Here is a 15,404-nt window from a genome sequence, read left to right as displayed (position 1 = left end):
GGGAGCTGAAGAAAGGATGAAGCACAGTAAAAACAAAACAGAAGAAGTGGGAAGGCACGGGTAAAAAGGAATGATCATAAGTAAATCATATTTGTTTGCAAATATATAAAATAACTTTTCAGTTCAGACTGTAGAATGGCACTGTTTTAATAATTAACATCTACTTCTTAAATTTTCAGCTTATCATATCGACAAAGTCAAAGTTAGAGGCTATTTTGCATTTAAACTGACTGATGAAATATCCAAACCCAGACTTGGATTCTTCACCTCCGAATCCAAAGCCAAGGCTTCTGTCCAATACTACAACCACCTGATTAGCAACAGCGGCTTTCCCTTGGAGCCTACAAGTAACTTGTGTAGTCAACTAAAAGAAAAAGCACCCTGTACTCTTTGCCTATTTCTAAAGCAGAAAAAGCCACTAATGTTCTTTGGATGCTGCCTTTTCTCTACTCTCATCTTGCTTTTAAGTATTATTATTTTTCATAAAAGAAAAAGGAGAAAATGGTATTGGTCAAAGAACTTCCAGTACATCTGTGTTCCTGTTAAAACTAGACATATGAAGGTCAACCAGATATAGATCCATTCTGTATGTATGTTAACAGCAAGGGTGAGAAATTGTTGGAAACACTCCCAAGTCACTCCAGTTATGTGTACCAGGGTTTTTATAAAACATACGTATCAGGTTAAATCCAACATTACATGAGCAGACTTACACTTATGCAATGGGAATTTCATTTCCCCCCGCAGCCCCCCAAATCTGTTTCAGAGGATCACTAAACTCTCCAGGGCATAAAAGGGTCCCATGGGAGAGGGTGCTATGGGGGAGGCTGCAGGGGGTAGTAGGAATTTGATCCACCAGTGGTGTCCATTCCTCTGGCATTCTGCTGTCACCATTGGATCCAACCCACAGCTTGATATGATCCGAAAATCGGAATTATCTGGAGTCATAATTTCATGTTTACAGCCAGGGAATCCCAAGATGTTTAGTTACTTCGTTAACCATGAAGTCACTCTTAGAACTCTGAGCCTCTTGCCTATTTATACTGTCATCTAGCATGAGAAGACAAGACGTGAGGAAAAGTTGCCCAGATATACAGGGCCCCACCTTTAACTTTTTTTTCAGCCTCAAATTAGCCTTTCAGATTGATGCAAATTGAACTGCTATCATGCCTGGATATCTCAGGATGAGAACAAGCCCTTAGGGACAGATATATGCCTATATAAGGAAAAAGAAATGGTGTTAGTTTAAAAGAGTTAAATTATTTTAATTATATTTCAAACCAAAATGCTTCCTTTGTGTTGCCGGGACTAATCATTTAATTTGTTTGACTCGAAAAAGACATGAAGATTTAAGTATGTCTGCACTTTGATAGATATGTCTTCAGATTTATGGAGTTAAGCTATGCCTACATCTGTTGCAGTTTGCAGGTGAAACATTTAGACCATCCTTTATTTTTATTTTTGTTAAATTAATCCAATTAATATTTCTTACGAGCCAAAGATCTGAATCTCGCTTCCAAGACTCGTGAGTATCACATACAAATACTCAACTGCCAATTTGTCCCCAGAAAACTGAAAGTTTCATCTAGGCAAATGGCAATATTATGCAATGGATAATTTAAATGTTAATTCAGGAGAAGGGTTCTAGTCCTCACAGTTGTAAAAGAAATGCTAACATCTGCATGAATGCGAGGAATGAAACATTTATCTAAAGGAGGGTGTTAAACCTCTTTCAGCCCAAGGGCTGAATTCAGTTTCAGAGAGACTGGGTGGGGGAGGGGGGTGAAGCCACAGGTGAGGCCAAAAATACCAGCATATCGTGGCTTAAAGCTCTTACTGCCACTAGCTAAGCCTTTGGAGAGGCATTTCACCTTTTTAGAAATGGGGAAAAAATAGCCAAAAGCCAGGAAACCACCAAAGAATTGGTGGCTGGAGGAAGGGGGGAGGGGCCCTCTGGAGGGCTGGACTGGGATCCTGGGCTTGATCTTCCCCACCCCTGCTCAAAAGCAACAGCTCTTTAACAGCATGTGGTCACCACAGCTTCTGCATCAAACACAGGCTGTAATTTGGGAAGCGGGGCCGAAATTTAGTACCTCCTGAAAAGGGGCAGCAATCGAAGGAATCAAAAAAAAGAGGTGGCTCAAAGCAAGGATGTGTAGGTTGGTCGGAAAGAAATTTAACAGGCAGTTGGATATGGGAACTAGAAGAATTAAGATCAAAGATTGCAGGGCCCTGTCTGGGTTTTAGAATGGTAGGGTTAACAGTTATGGAGACCATATTAGAAATTGCTGGAACCAGGAAAAAAACCTTTATTAATGGGAAGTACACATATTCCCAGGGCAGAACCATATTATAGAAACATGAGCTACTATATTTCTCTAGTAAGCTTCAAATATATTGGCCTATTTGTGCTGCTATACTTTCCTAGTTCTAGGACTTCAGTGGATGTAAACAAATACAGAAAGCATCACTGTATTTTTTCAAAGGAACATTATTTAAAAGTTGGATGACACTCCATGCTGTTTAGGACCAAAGCAGCACAAATACAACTGCTTTTTCTATTGGCTCAAGGCTTATACACATCCCAGTTATGGGGGGGCGGAGGAGACATGATCTGTAATAGATGAACTTTATAGTAACGTATTTATTCAAAGTGTGCAAATCACACAATTCTGTATCCAGGTTAAAATCTTCAGTGCCAACAGGCAATCCTCTGAATCTGCAACTCTTTAGTATTGCACTTTACCTATTAAAGTCATTTTCGCAAGCTGCAGAAATGCGTCCATTTTATTTTCCACTCAGAACTGCCAACATGCTTTTTCAATGTCTTTTTAAAATCTTGAAAGGCACATATTGCATAACTAGACTTGAAATACCTAGGACAGATGTAACATTTAATACATGCACTTATTAATTTGCATGACAGACATATGAGCAAGTTCAATGTTGGTTCAGCTGTCAGCCTTGCACCCCACCCCCAATTCTTCAAGTGGGCCGTTGGGCTTTTACATTGTTAAAATCAGTATTGTTTAACTCTCATCTTGTATAAAATGCCAGCATTGTAAAAAAGTTGCAAAAACAGCAACCTCCAAAGCCATTTTTGTCTTCTGACCAAATAGAACCATTTTTCAGAGCTCTTCTCTGAAAATAAAGAGTAGTTTTTGGCGTTAAACTGAGAGGTTATTCCTAAACTAGCCTCTTTGTTCTAAAATTATTCAACAAGTCCATTATTGTGACAAGTCCAGAGTTCTTCCTTAACATTTTAAAGTATTTTTGGCAGTCCTTTTTATATGCTAGAGCCTGGATCTTCCAACTCCCAACAAATTGTCATGCAGCACTACCCTAATCACACAATTCTTTGCCACTGTTAGCCAAACTACAGCACTTGGTTACAGAACTTCATCTTGTTCATAATCAGTCCTCTCATGTAGGGGACAGTATCTTGACTGGTACAAATCACACTTCAGTTGTCTGAAATATTTTTCTGCCCAAAACAGAGTTGATAAGAAAGGCTCAGTACACACTGCCCACCAAGAACACTCCAAGTGAACTGAAACTTTTATTTTAGGGAGGTTGCTAGAGTGCATTAAAAAAATCTTAAGGACATAACTATGCTGTGTAAGTATTAAATGACTGGTGTTATGTCTTTGTACTCACTCTACTTCGTTACACTCAACTGGGATCATGCAGCATCACCCTAAGGGGTGTCCATTTGGTCACTGTGACAGACTCCAAGGAAAGATGTGACTGGCTGTGATTGATGTAATTGTTGCAACTGAATCTCCTGTGTGGACTTTTGATTGTATTTCATTTATACTGTAAGCCACCTTGGGTGCTTCAATGGAGAAAGGCAGGGCATATAGGTTTTTAATAAATACACTGATCCGGTAAACAAAATGCTGAAGTCTAACAGACCATATTTTGTTTGTCTGCCTTGGCGACCTTTCCTTCACCCTAAATCAAGGTTATAACTTCTACTTAACAGTATTCTATTCTTCTCCTGCCAGTTTTCAAATTGGTTGCAGGTAGATATTAGGGATTCCGTTGGATTGCAAAGTCCATGAGAGACTCTGAAAGGTAATCTGTACACCTGAAGATGTTCACTAGCAGTGTTTATATGAGAAAAGGAGAAATGAAAAGACTACTCTTCACAGTATTTACACTTTTTAGATTCCTTTTCTAGAATAAGTTTCATCCGGTATTTAGTATTAATGACGTAAACAAAAGTGTTAGAACTGGCTCAATCACAAAATACAGCATATTGAAAGATAATAGTTTTATTTCTCCAAACAATATCAAACTGTTCAGTTTATACAGCCAACTGGGTTGAAGATTAGAAGTGTCCTGTGCCTGGGTTGCCATTTCAGGATCTAAAACTATGAAATAAATTAGATTAGTAAAAACAGATAAAATACCATGAATCTACATTTTACAGTAATTGCTATCTCCTTATAAACACTTCCAAAACAACGTGACAGGTTTCCATTTAAGTTACAAAATATCTAAATAGTGGAGAACACTGAGTTTTTGCATCAAGAATTCAAGTTGAATGCAACGTAAGATTTTGAATTGCTGCACTTCTAACTTAGTCTTCAGCCTGATTGTAGGAGACAAAAGTATAGGCTTTGAAGAAAATTACTTAGGCCGAGTGAAGATCTACCTTTAAAACAGCCAATCCAAAACGTGAAGACTATCTGGCTTCCTCAAAGCCATGATTCTGGAATGAGAAGCCAGCTTTGGAAATGCACTGCTCCCTTGCCCTTCTCTGGAGCAATGTCCACCCCCTCTTCCTGGCATTAGTGTTACGTATGCACCAACGCATAGCAAGGATAACACCAATCAGGATCTCCTGCAATCTGTTTGCAAACTCCTTCAAAACATGGTTTTAACTCTAGTTTATGGAAGAGCCACAGCTTGGTTCAGTACACATGTAACGCGAAACCATGGTTAACACTACAAAGGGAGAAGTATTGTTTTGCAGAGAGCAGGACAGAGAACACGGTTCCGAAGCTGACTCCCAATTTGCAAGTCTGCGGTTTTTGACTACTCTTTTTCAATCATTAAATAACCAATGGCATAACAGCATATGGAAAACAGTGCATGCATTTCTTCACATTCTATATTACAGAAAGCTCACATCACAAATATTACTGATTCGTGCAGTCATTAAATGTATAGAAGTGTTATTACTCGGTGCAAAACTAGGACCTCTGGGGGAGCAGAGGCAATTGCCCTGAGCCCCACACATGCAGACATTAGTAAACTGTACTTTAAGGAGGAAAGGGAGAGTTCAAATGAACATTCAGCCCTAGGCTTCTCAAAGTCTTTAAAGAGGTCCTGCAGACAGCTTAGAAAAACTGGCAATACTCAAGGCAAAGAAGACTCCCAGGCAATGCACTTTTCAGATGTCTCAAATATTTGAAGTATATGCCTCAGATGCATGGAAGTATTTCAAGACTGTGTCTACAGGACAGGGTTAAACACACACACAAACACACTCTGCAACCAAGTTACACGTGTGATTAATGCACATTCCTATTCCTTGTGGGAAGGTTGTTGTTTTATTTTAATTGTCTGGGGGGCTCTGGCTGGAGTGGGGAGAAAAAGCATCTGAGAGAACACAAAAAATATAACCAAAGGGAAAAAAAAAAAAAAAGATCACAAGTATGGGGAGAGGTAAGGATTCCAGACTATCTGAATTTGGAAGGTTGATTCTTAGTTCTGAAAAGTTTGCTAGAAAAATGAAATATCCAGTAATTTCATCTTTTGGCAGAAGCTGCTTCTTGCAAAATTTCGGCTTAAATTGAAGAACGTCGGGAAAACCACTAAACCGTTCAGGTATGACCTAAATCATATCCCTGATGAATATACAGTGGAGGTGAGGAATAGATTTCAGGGATTAGACCTGATAGACAGAGTGCCTGAGGAACTATGGACGGAGGTCCGTAACATTGTTCAGGAGGCAGCAACGAAATCCATCCCAAAGAAAAAGAAATGCAAGAAAGCCAAGTGGCTGTCTGATGAGGCTTTACAAGTAGCTCACGAAAGAAGGGAAGCGAAAAGCAAGGGAGAAAGGGGAAGATATACCCAACTGAATGCAGAGTTCCAGAGAATAGCAAGGAGAGACAAGAAGGCCTTCTTAAATGAACAATGCAAAGAAATCGAGGAAAACAACAGAATGGGAAAGACTAGAGATCTCTTCAAGAAAATCGGAGATCTCAAGGGAATGTTTTGTGCAAAGACGGGCATGATAAAGGACAAAGGCGGCAGGGACCTAACAGAAGCAGATGAGATTAAGAAGAGGTGGCAAGAATACACAGAAGAACTATACAGGAAAGATCTGAATGTCCCGGATAGCCATGATAGTGCAGTCACTGAACTTGAGCTGGACATCCTCGAGAGTGAAGTCAAGTGGGCCTTAGGAAGCATTAGTAACAACAAAGCTAGCGGAGATGACAGTATTCCAGCCGAGTTATTTAAAATCCTAAAAGATGATGCTGTTAAAGTGCTGCATTCAATATGCCAACAAATCTGGAACACTCAACAGTGGCCACAAGACTGGAAAAGGTCAGTTTACATTCCAATTCCAAAGAAGGGCAACGCCAAAGAGTGTTCAAACTACCGCACAATTGCGCTCATTTCACATGCCAGCAAGGTGATGCTCAAAATCCTACAAGCTAGGCTTCAGCAGTATGCGAACCGAGAATTACCGGAAGTACAAGCTGGGTTTCGAAGAGGCAGAGGAACTAGAGATCAAATCGCCAACATTCGCTGCATCATGGAGAAAGCAAGAGAATTCCAGAAAAACGTCTATTTCTGCTTCATTGACTACGCTAAAGCCTTTGATTGTGTGGATCACAACAAACTGTGGCAAATTCTTAAAGTGATGGGAGTACCAGACCACCTTACCTGTCTCCTGAGAAACCTGTACGAGGGTCAAGAAGCAACAGTAAGAACCAGACATGGAACAACCGATTGGTTCAAAATTGGGAAAGGAGTACGACAAGGCTGCATATTGTCACCCTGCTTATTTAACTTATATGCAGAGTACATCATGAGAAATGCTGGGTTGGATGAATCAGAGGTCGGAATTAAGATTGCTGGGAGAATTATCAACAACCTCCGATATGCAGACGATACCACCCTAATGGCAGAAAGCGAAGAGGATCTAAAGAGCCTCTTGTTGAGGATGAAAGAGGAGAGTGCAAAAGCTGGTTTGAAACTCAACATTAAAAAAACTAAGATCATGGCATCTGGCCCCATCACTTCCTGGCATATGGAAGGGGAAGAAATGGAAGCAGTGACAGATTTTACTTTCTTGGGTTCCAAGATCACCGCAGACGGTGACTGTAGCCATGAAATTAAAAGACGCTTGCTCCTTGGGAGGAAAGCTATGGCCAACCTAGACACCATAGTAAGAAGCAGAGACATCACCTTGCCGACAAAGGTCCGTCTAATCAAAGCTATGGTTTTCCCAGTAGTAATGTATGGCTGTGAGAGCTGGACTATAAGGAAGGCTGAGCGCCGAAGAATTGATGCTTTCGAACTGTGGTGCTGGAGAAGACTCTTACGAGTGCCCTGGACTGCAAGGAGGTCAAATCAGTCCATCCTAAAGGAAATCAACCCTGAGTGCTCATTGGAAGGACAGATAATGAAGCTGAAGCTCCAATATTTTGGCCACCTAATGCGAAGAGAAAACTCCCTGGAAAAGACCCTGATGCTGGGAAAGACTGAAGGCAAAAGGAGAAGGGGACGGCAGAGGATGAGATGGCTAGATAGCATCACGGATGCAATGAATATGAACTTGAGCACGCTCCGGGAGAGAGCGCAGGACAGGAAGGCCTGGCGTGCTATGGTCCATGGGGTCACGAAGAGTCGGACACGACTGAACGACTGAAGAACAACAAAATGTTGCTCATTATGAGAAATATCTCATAATCAGCAACATACTTCTGCCAAAAGTTGAAGTTATTGGATATTTCATTTTTCTAGCAAGCCTTTCAGAACTAAGAATCAACCTTCCAAATTCAGATGGTCTGGACTCCTTACTTCTCCCTTTTCACCAAGGCTGGCTTGAGAATGTATCCATTTTATAGTGATAGTGGCTGAACCACACAGAGGCCCAGTTTGCACTATCACCACAGCCCACTGTGGCTTATTTAAGCCACAGTGGGTTGCAGCACATATTGGCAGCCATTTTGAATATCCAACCTCCAGCAGGGGTTGCCATGGTTTGTCATGTCATCCAAATGCAGACCATGGGTTGAGGGTTGTTTAACCCTCAAACAACCCCTGCTGCCCAGGTTCAGATGATGCAACAAACCATGGCAACCCACCCTCCAGGGAGTTAAATATTCAACATGGCTGCTGGCATGGACTGCAACCTATCATGGCTTAAATAAGCCACAGTGGCTGCGGTGATCATGTGAACCCGGTCAGATGTTTAAATGTAGGAAGTTGCTGCTACAAATCGTAATTCAACTGTATGCTCCAGACTATAGAGCAGTCTTCCCCAACCTGGTTCCCTCCAGATCTGTTGGACTAAAACTCCCATCATCCCCAGCCAGCTGGCCAACAGCCATACTGGCTAGGGACAATAGGAGTTGCAATCCCAACACATCTGGACAGCATCAGGTTGGAGGAGCCTGTCAGAGCATTTTTCCCCCCTACTGAATAGTTTGGCAGAAGATCAATATCATTTTCAGGATCCTACAAGACAGAGATCAGTTTAGATGGTAAGCTGGAAAAGTGCTTTGACCACTACTTCCACCAAATAGCAGCTGAGTGATACATTTCCATACTGGATAAACCTTCTGAAATTAGCCAAGGCAGATAAGCCTTCCCTGACTAGCCAGCCAGTTTTATTGGTATAATTTTATTTTAAAGATGTTAATTCTGTATTTTGATTCTTTTTTCCTTCCTTTTTATTGTTACTCTGGTTCAGGACATAAAGCATTCTGCAGAACACATAATTCCAAGCCAGTCCTTATAGTGTAACCCCATAACATATAGCACTTTAGACGTCAATGGCGGAGACAGGATTTGAACTAGCAATTTCGTAGGTCATAGATCTCTTACACTAACACCACTGCACCCAATATTTTGGATACCAAAAATCTTCCACTGAAAAGCACTCCTCCTCCAGTCAACCAGGAGAATCTCCGCCTCTTATGTAAGACACTGTACATTCATGTGAAAAGAACACTCACTAACCCTCTAGTTTTACTCATCTGCCTGTTGTACTGTTCCCTTCTCAGAAACATAGATGCCATCCAAGAACTTTCTGATATCTTTATTCTTGACTGTGGTAGCCTGCTGGATCAAGGCAGCTATAAACAAAACAAGGTATTTTAAGTTAGATATTCTTAAAAATATCTATAAAAAATATTCTCCCTACCTTAATCTAACAAAGCAATTTAATGAGAACTGGGCCAGATTCTGCCACCTCAAATCAAATTAGGTAGTTCCACTGCCAAATCAAACTCTCCTAGTCCCATTCCAGTGTTTAATACAGGTATCTACAGCTGAAGAAGCAACAGCAACAGACTAACATTGTTTGCAGTATTACGAAACACAATGCAGGAAAAAAGTTTCTCTTAATTTTTGAAATAATTTAAAATAACTGTTTTCAGATGTTTGGGATGATATACATATAATGCAAGTTGAATTAAATAGCAATTGTTGTGTGCTTATACCCACATCAATGTAACACCATAATTTCCATAATCCAATGATTAGCTGACATACCAGAGTTAGATACCAGTTCAATGTCATTTCCTTCAAGGATCAACTCATCCTTCTGGGCTTGAGATACTGCACAATTGACACCTAAAACAGAGGTAAGAAAAGGATGTTTCTGTTTAGTCACAAAAGCTCATCTTAAAAAAGCTTATTATTAAAAGAAAAAATACATCTGACATATCTATAGCTGAATACAACTATCTAATCCACATCCCTTATTCTTAAAAGTTTCATTCTATCCACAGAGACGGAAGTACTAAGGATCAACTGGTCTTGTGACCTGAGGGAACTGAACACTCACTGATTATTTAGCCATCACATTTGCAGCCTTGGATATTACTTATTATTGTGCCTTTGACTTTAGGTTGCCTAGAGATGTGAAAGGGGTGTGTGCGCGTGTGTGCATGTAATAGGAAAATGAAGGAGTTCCTCCCTGTGGCCCTTCACATCTCTAGGACAGGGGCAGGAAAACTCCATTTCATCTGATGAAATGGGTGCAACCCCTCTTCAGTATAGACTTGGACACACGGGCCTGGCCTTTAAGTACTCGTTAAAAGCTAAAGCTCAGGAAGAATGCTATTAAACCCCCAAGATTACGAGCACCATCTTGACCATTCCACTGGTACATGGAATTCCTAAATTAACAGGAAGAAGGCTGCTTCCTTCCCTTGAAAACACACAACATCCAAGCCAGAGCATTGTTGTAAAAACCTTCCCATTAGTCTGACTTTTTTTGTAGCTGAAATTAAACCAGTACTGGGGGATATTAATCTTATTCGCATTTTAACAGGACTGTATGATCTTATTTTTATAGGTTAGCAGCACATATGAATTTTGTAGTTTTAATACTTTATCTCAAAAGCTTGGGGTAATCTAGAGTTACAAGACAAATACTACAGATTCTTTTTGGGTCTTTTCAACTCTTTTTTTTCAGTGTAACTATCATGATATGCACATTGTATAAGTGTGTATATAAGTGTGTTTTCCATTCATGGAAAAATACAGGTTTTCAAAGAACATTATAGGATTCCACTGAAGCAATATATAACTGTGACTACCCCGTCCCGTTTCCCCCACATCTCAAGTGAAGTAATGAATACCACTGTGCTAACCAGCTCCTTACCAGGCCTCATGCGCACTCGACGGATATATTTCTCCCCAAGAAAGTTACGGATTTCCACTAGTGAGCCATTCTCCTGTATAACCACATTGATGGGGAAGTGGGCATACACAGACCTCATCTTGTAGCGAAAGCCCTGAAATCATTTAAATCAAACCAAAATAAACAAAAAATATGTATATAGTAAATTTAATATCTTAAATGTTTTTCACTGCAAATTAAAGGCAGAAGGTGCCTTACACACCATATGGCACATTTAAAGTAATGCAGCTGAAAACTGCAAGGATGAAGTTTGTTGTATTAATATTCATTGCATTTTTAGCTCTGTCCTAAGTCAAGACTTACCAATGTGACACCCTTGATCATGTTTTGCACATGACTGCAAATTGTTCGGACTGTTGCCAGCTCCTTTCTGTTACCCCACCACTTGTCAACACGCAGCTATGAAAATTTTAAGCACATAAAAACACATGTTGTTCATTTCCAATTTATGATGAAACATTCCCCTTAAAACAGTACAAGCATCAAAAGTTTTACTAGGTTAATGAATTACCATACCAGCAGCTCTAAGTATATTTCTAATTAACCAACACTACTGATTTATTGATTATTTCAATGTTATCTTTATTCTGCTTCTCAAACAAATATTGTCTCCCAAAAGTGGCTCACGTCAATAAAAAATGTGAAACATGCTATTCCCTCAGAATCACAAACTAAGAAAATAATACATACAAGGGAAGGGAAAGGGAAGAAGATCAGTTTGACAATGCCAGAACAAAGTGGTGAGTTATAAACAGACACTTATATCCAGTTGGGGCCAGGCTAATCTTCCTTTGCTGGTGGTCTTGCTTGGACAGAACTTCTGCAATTGACCCAGCAGTTCCTCTGACTGGTGGTACAGGCCAGAAGGTGCTTCTGTGGTCCCAAAGCAAGCCACCGCATTGCTACATGCAGATTTGAACAAATACAACCCCGACACACTGACAATATATGCTTGAAACAAAACATTACCATTTCAGATAAAAAGAGGACTCGTTCACACAAGACATTAACGCTCTACTTGCATTATCCCAATCATCAATATTATGATGTTATCTTGAGTACACGAAGATAAATGTAATAAGTACAAGATACACCCAGCTGTTGGACAGCAGCAATTTCTGCAATTGACACTTTTCAAGCTACTGCAACACAGGAATTGCTGCCAGTGGTATGCCACCTGTACACTTAGTTCACCCATTGCACTATCCACAGGGATACCGTTCCAAGGATGGTCAGGACTGATTTTGTGGAGAAGAGAATGTCTTACATGAACCAGTTCACAGTTCCTTTTCTAACACTTTTAACTGTTGTGGGAAAGGGCAGCTCATATCTCAATTACATGTTTATTCTGTGTATATTCAGCTACCCAAGTGGGACCTGCAACAAAATGTTGAGTGCAGAGTGCTCCTGTTTGGGGTTCCATCCAGACAGTGCCACAATCATTTTTTGGAGAAAAACTAATAGATAAAAAGACAGAAAAGCTCTATGCAGTTACAGTAAAGGTAGGAATATACATAACACAGCATTAGAAGGTAGCCCCAGGTTGTAGGTTGGGATTAAAGTGGGTCATGGATCTAGAAAGACTGAAGCCCAATACTGGAAATCTTATCCAGAATAGGTGTAAAGTACAGGTATTCCAACATTCTGAAAAGGGATTTGTACATACACTGCTAAGAGCTGTGGCCCACTAAGTACACTAAAACATAAAATTCAGTAAACAATAATCCACAGACACAAAATACCTTTGGCATTTGATAAAGCTAATCAAGGGCTTGGCTTTTTCTTTAATTAAGATGGAGAAATTCACATAGATTTTAAATATAGGAGCTGGCCAGCAAGAAGCATATCTCTAGTAGAACCAGCATTTATTTGATTTGTACCCCACCTTTCTACCAAGAAAAAAGCACTGGAGGCAGCTTACAATCAAAAACAAAACTTCATTAAAAGAATAAAACAAATGCATTAAAACACAATTAAAAACACAACAGAATAAAAACAGCACCCAACCCAAAAGACATGTTACACGCCAAAAGCCTCCTTGAATAAAAAGATCTTTGCCTGCCAACACAAGGACAGTACAGAGAGAGCAGCCCTAGCCCGCCCCAGCAGGGAGATCCACAGCCTGGGAGCAGCCACCAAGAAGGCCCTCTCTTGCATTGCCACCAAATGCTCCTCTGAAGGCAGCTGTCTTGAAAGAAGGGTATCTCCCAAAGATCTTAAGACGCAGGCAGGCTCATAAGCAAGACGGTGGTCTTTCAGGTAAAGAACTATCAGGTACCAACTACCTTGATATAGTTTGCTACTTTTTACTGCACTCTATTGTAATACAGAAGCAGCCTTAGACCTCCCCCATGTCTCTTACTGAATTACACACAGAGATGGAGACTGCAATGAGTTAAGTCCTACAAAATCTTATTACTCAAGGCAGACTGCTTCACATCATTTAGCAACAGAAATTCACTTAACAGTGAAAAAGCACAAAGTGACTCAAAAGCCTCCTTAGACTCATGCTTAACTAAAAAAAAAGTCCAACATGGGGCCAAAAATACATGTTCAGCAAGCCCACCTCTGCTCTGAATAGTTAAAAAGCAGCAAGGTGAGGGGACAGTTGCAGCAGGTAAGTGCTAAACCCTTCTCCTCCATGCCAGGCTTTCTATGCAACTCCTCCCCACTCTTCCATATCCATATTTGTTGCATCACAGAGAAAAGCAGCTGGGGAGAGAGGGTTGCAAAGAAAACCTGCTGGCAGGGAAGGATTAAGTTCCCCCTCCTACCCACTGCTTTCCCAATACAAATTGCCCCCTCGTCTCACTATTTTGCAACTGCTCAACAAAGACCCAGGTTCCTAGACCTGAGCGTAGTGGCAAATGTGTGGTGCCAGCCACAGAGCTGAAGAAAACTACGGCTGATGGAGAACGCTGAGAAAGAATCTGAAAACCTGACACAGGGCCAATGCCCTTCCCATCAACAGAGACAGATAAGAAACGTATAACCCTCAAAACATCCACATATTGCTCACCTTCTTGCGTTTCTTTCCCAAGAGGGAGAGCTCCACATTGATGTGGTTGAAGTCTCTTCGCAGGGTTCCTCTAGGGCCTTTGACAATAACTGTCCGCCCTTTCAGAGCAATATCAACTATGGAAAGAAACAGGAACACCTTAGTGCAGCACCCAGAGATAACATCTGACAGGAATACTGAAACCTTTTTAAAAGCTTTTCTCTTTTTTAAATATAGATACCCCAGCAGACACACTTACCTTTCTCGGGGATGTCGACAGTCTGGTTGCTAAGGATGGTCTTCATTTTAAATCTATCAGAAAAAGCAAAAAGAGAACCAACGGTAGTAATAGGATACCCATCGGGTTTGTACTATATGCTTTTCAACGAACTACAGCCAGGATAAAGCCTTGGCACAAGATAAGGGGCATTTTAAACTCAAATGTAGATGCTCAAGTAGGATGATTAAGGATGCAACCCTATGCCCGTTTAAACAGAAAGAAATCCTACAGCCTACATGACTAGCTGGGGAGTGCTGGGAGTTGTAGGGCTTTTTTCTGTCTAAACATGCATAGGGTTGCACTGCAAAACTATGTTAAGCTCAAGTGCATTAACCCACATAAGATTTCTAACACTTAGTCCACACCCTTTCCTCTGGTACCATTGACACACACAGGCATAACCACTGTCATCACCACGGACTTGATCCTATACCATCGATTCCACCATTCTGTATTATAAACAGCATTCTGTTCCTCAAGAAATCATGTCACAGCAGAGTCCCTAAATTGGGGGGAAGGCAGCCTGGTGCTTTCCAGAGTTTTTAGGCGACAACTCCCATAATCCCTAACCACTGACCACGCTGGCTGAGGATGAGGGGGGTTGTAGTCCAATATATCTTGATACTGCCAGACTGCCTGCTCTTACACCTTTTGCCGATTTGGCATAGACGTTAATGCAGCCTTGGACTGAAATAATTTCTTCGCTGGCTTCACAATTAGACGTCAGCCACATTCAGACCACGCGACAGTAAGAAAACGCGGCCGATTCACAGCGCAGCCCCGGCCTCCTTTCACTCAGACAGAATGAAGCACGGAACACCCAGCTCAATGGGTGTCGGGGCCCGGGTGCAAGCGGCGCCCCACACCGGGCAGGTCAGCTCACGCAGGCGCACACGGAGCTGGGGCGCGCGCATCCCTCTTCAGTATGGGGGACGGGGGGGGCACTTCTGGATCTCTCCCTCCACAGCCCAGCCGCGCCCACCACCCTGGAGCTATCCGCGTTCCCTACGTAGATTCCTGCCTGTGGCCGTCGCGGGGCGTTCAAGACACCAGGCGCCCCCCGCGTCCCGGATGGAACTGGATTCCCCCGTCAACTCGCAAAAAGGAGAGACCGAGCCCTCACCTTCTGGCGAACAGGGAGGCGGAAAGGAAGCGCGTCTTGCGTCATCACGGCCTTGTACTCCCCGCGACGCGTCAGCGCGCCCGGGTCAGTTTCTGACCGG

General features: G+C 41.5%; 2 protein-coding genes across 4 annotated transcripts in view; one reads left to right on the top strand and one right to left on the bottom strand.

Moving 5' to 3' along the window:
- KLB (klotho beta) overlaps positions 1-3,889 on the top strand; it is a 36,375-nt gene extending 32,486 nt beyond the window's left edge. The window contains exon 8 of the mRNA XM_084856899.1: positions 180-3,889. Within this exon, the coding sequence (XP_084713025.1) occupies positions 180-577 (398 nt within the window). The 3' untranslated portion in view covers positions 578-3,889. The remainder of the gene's footprint in view (positions 1-179) is intronic.
- Positions 3,890-4,261: 372 nt separating this feature from the next.
- Positions 4,262-15,365, bottom strand: RPL9 (ribosomal protein L9). Of its 3 annotated transcripts, none has more exons than XM_084856902.1 (8): positions 15,305-15,365; positions 14,161-14,213; positions 13,923-14,038; positions 11,207-11,302; positions 10,865-10,997; positions 9,748-9,828; positions 9,214-9,329; positions 4,262-4,376 (listed from the first exon to the last, which is right to left on the bottom strand). In XM_084856902.1, exons 2-7 carry the CDS (start codon positions 14,204-14,206, stop codon positions 9,223-9,225), a joined length of 579 nt encoding a protein of 192 aa, XP_084713028.1. In that variant the 5' UTR covers positions 14,207-14,213; positions 15,305-15,365; the 3' UTR covers positions 4,262-4,376; positions 9,214-9,222. The 3 variants fall into 3 exon arrangements, with proteins under 3 accessions (XP_084713028.1, XP_084713030.1, XP_084713029.1); XM_084856904.1 differs by having other exon boundaries at positions 15,191-15,322; XM_084856903.1 differs by having other exon boundaries at positions 15,203-15,322.
- Between the last annotated feature and the right edge of the window lie 39 nt (positions 15,366-15,404).

The sequence above is a fragment of the Heloderma suspectum genome, chromosome 5 (assembly GCF_057233095.1).
Source record: "Heloderma suspectum isolate Gila_16-S chromosome 5, 16-S_ref, whole genome shotgun sequence".
NCBI lineage: Eukaryota > Metazoa > Chordata > Lepidosauria > Squamata > Helodermatidae > Heloderma > Heloderma suspectum.
Note: the sequence above shows the minus strand (reverse complement) of the source record. Positions and strands in the feature narration are given on the sequence as shown.

What these genes read in the sequence shown, in the direction of transcription:
- RPL9 (XM_084856902.1), bottom strand. Translation starts at nt 14,206, where the DNA reads ATGAAGACCATCCTTAGCAACCAGACTGTCGACATCCCCGAGAAAG. An exon ending in TGGGAAAGAAACGCAAGAAG is followed by an intron (nt 11,303 to 13,922) that starts GTGAGCAATATG and finishes AAATTTTCATAG; the next exon opens with CTGCGTGTTGACAAGTGGTG. An exon ending in TCGAGTGCGCATGAGGCCTG is followed by an intron (nt 9,829 to 10,864) that starts GTAAGGAGCTGG and finishes CCTCTGTTTTAG; the next exon opens with GTGTCAATTGTGCAGTATCT.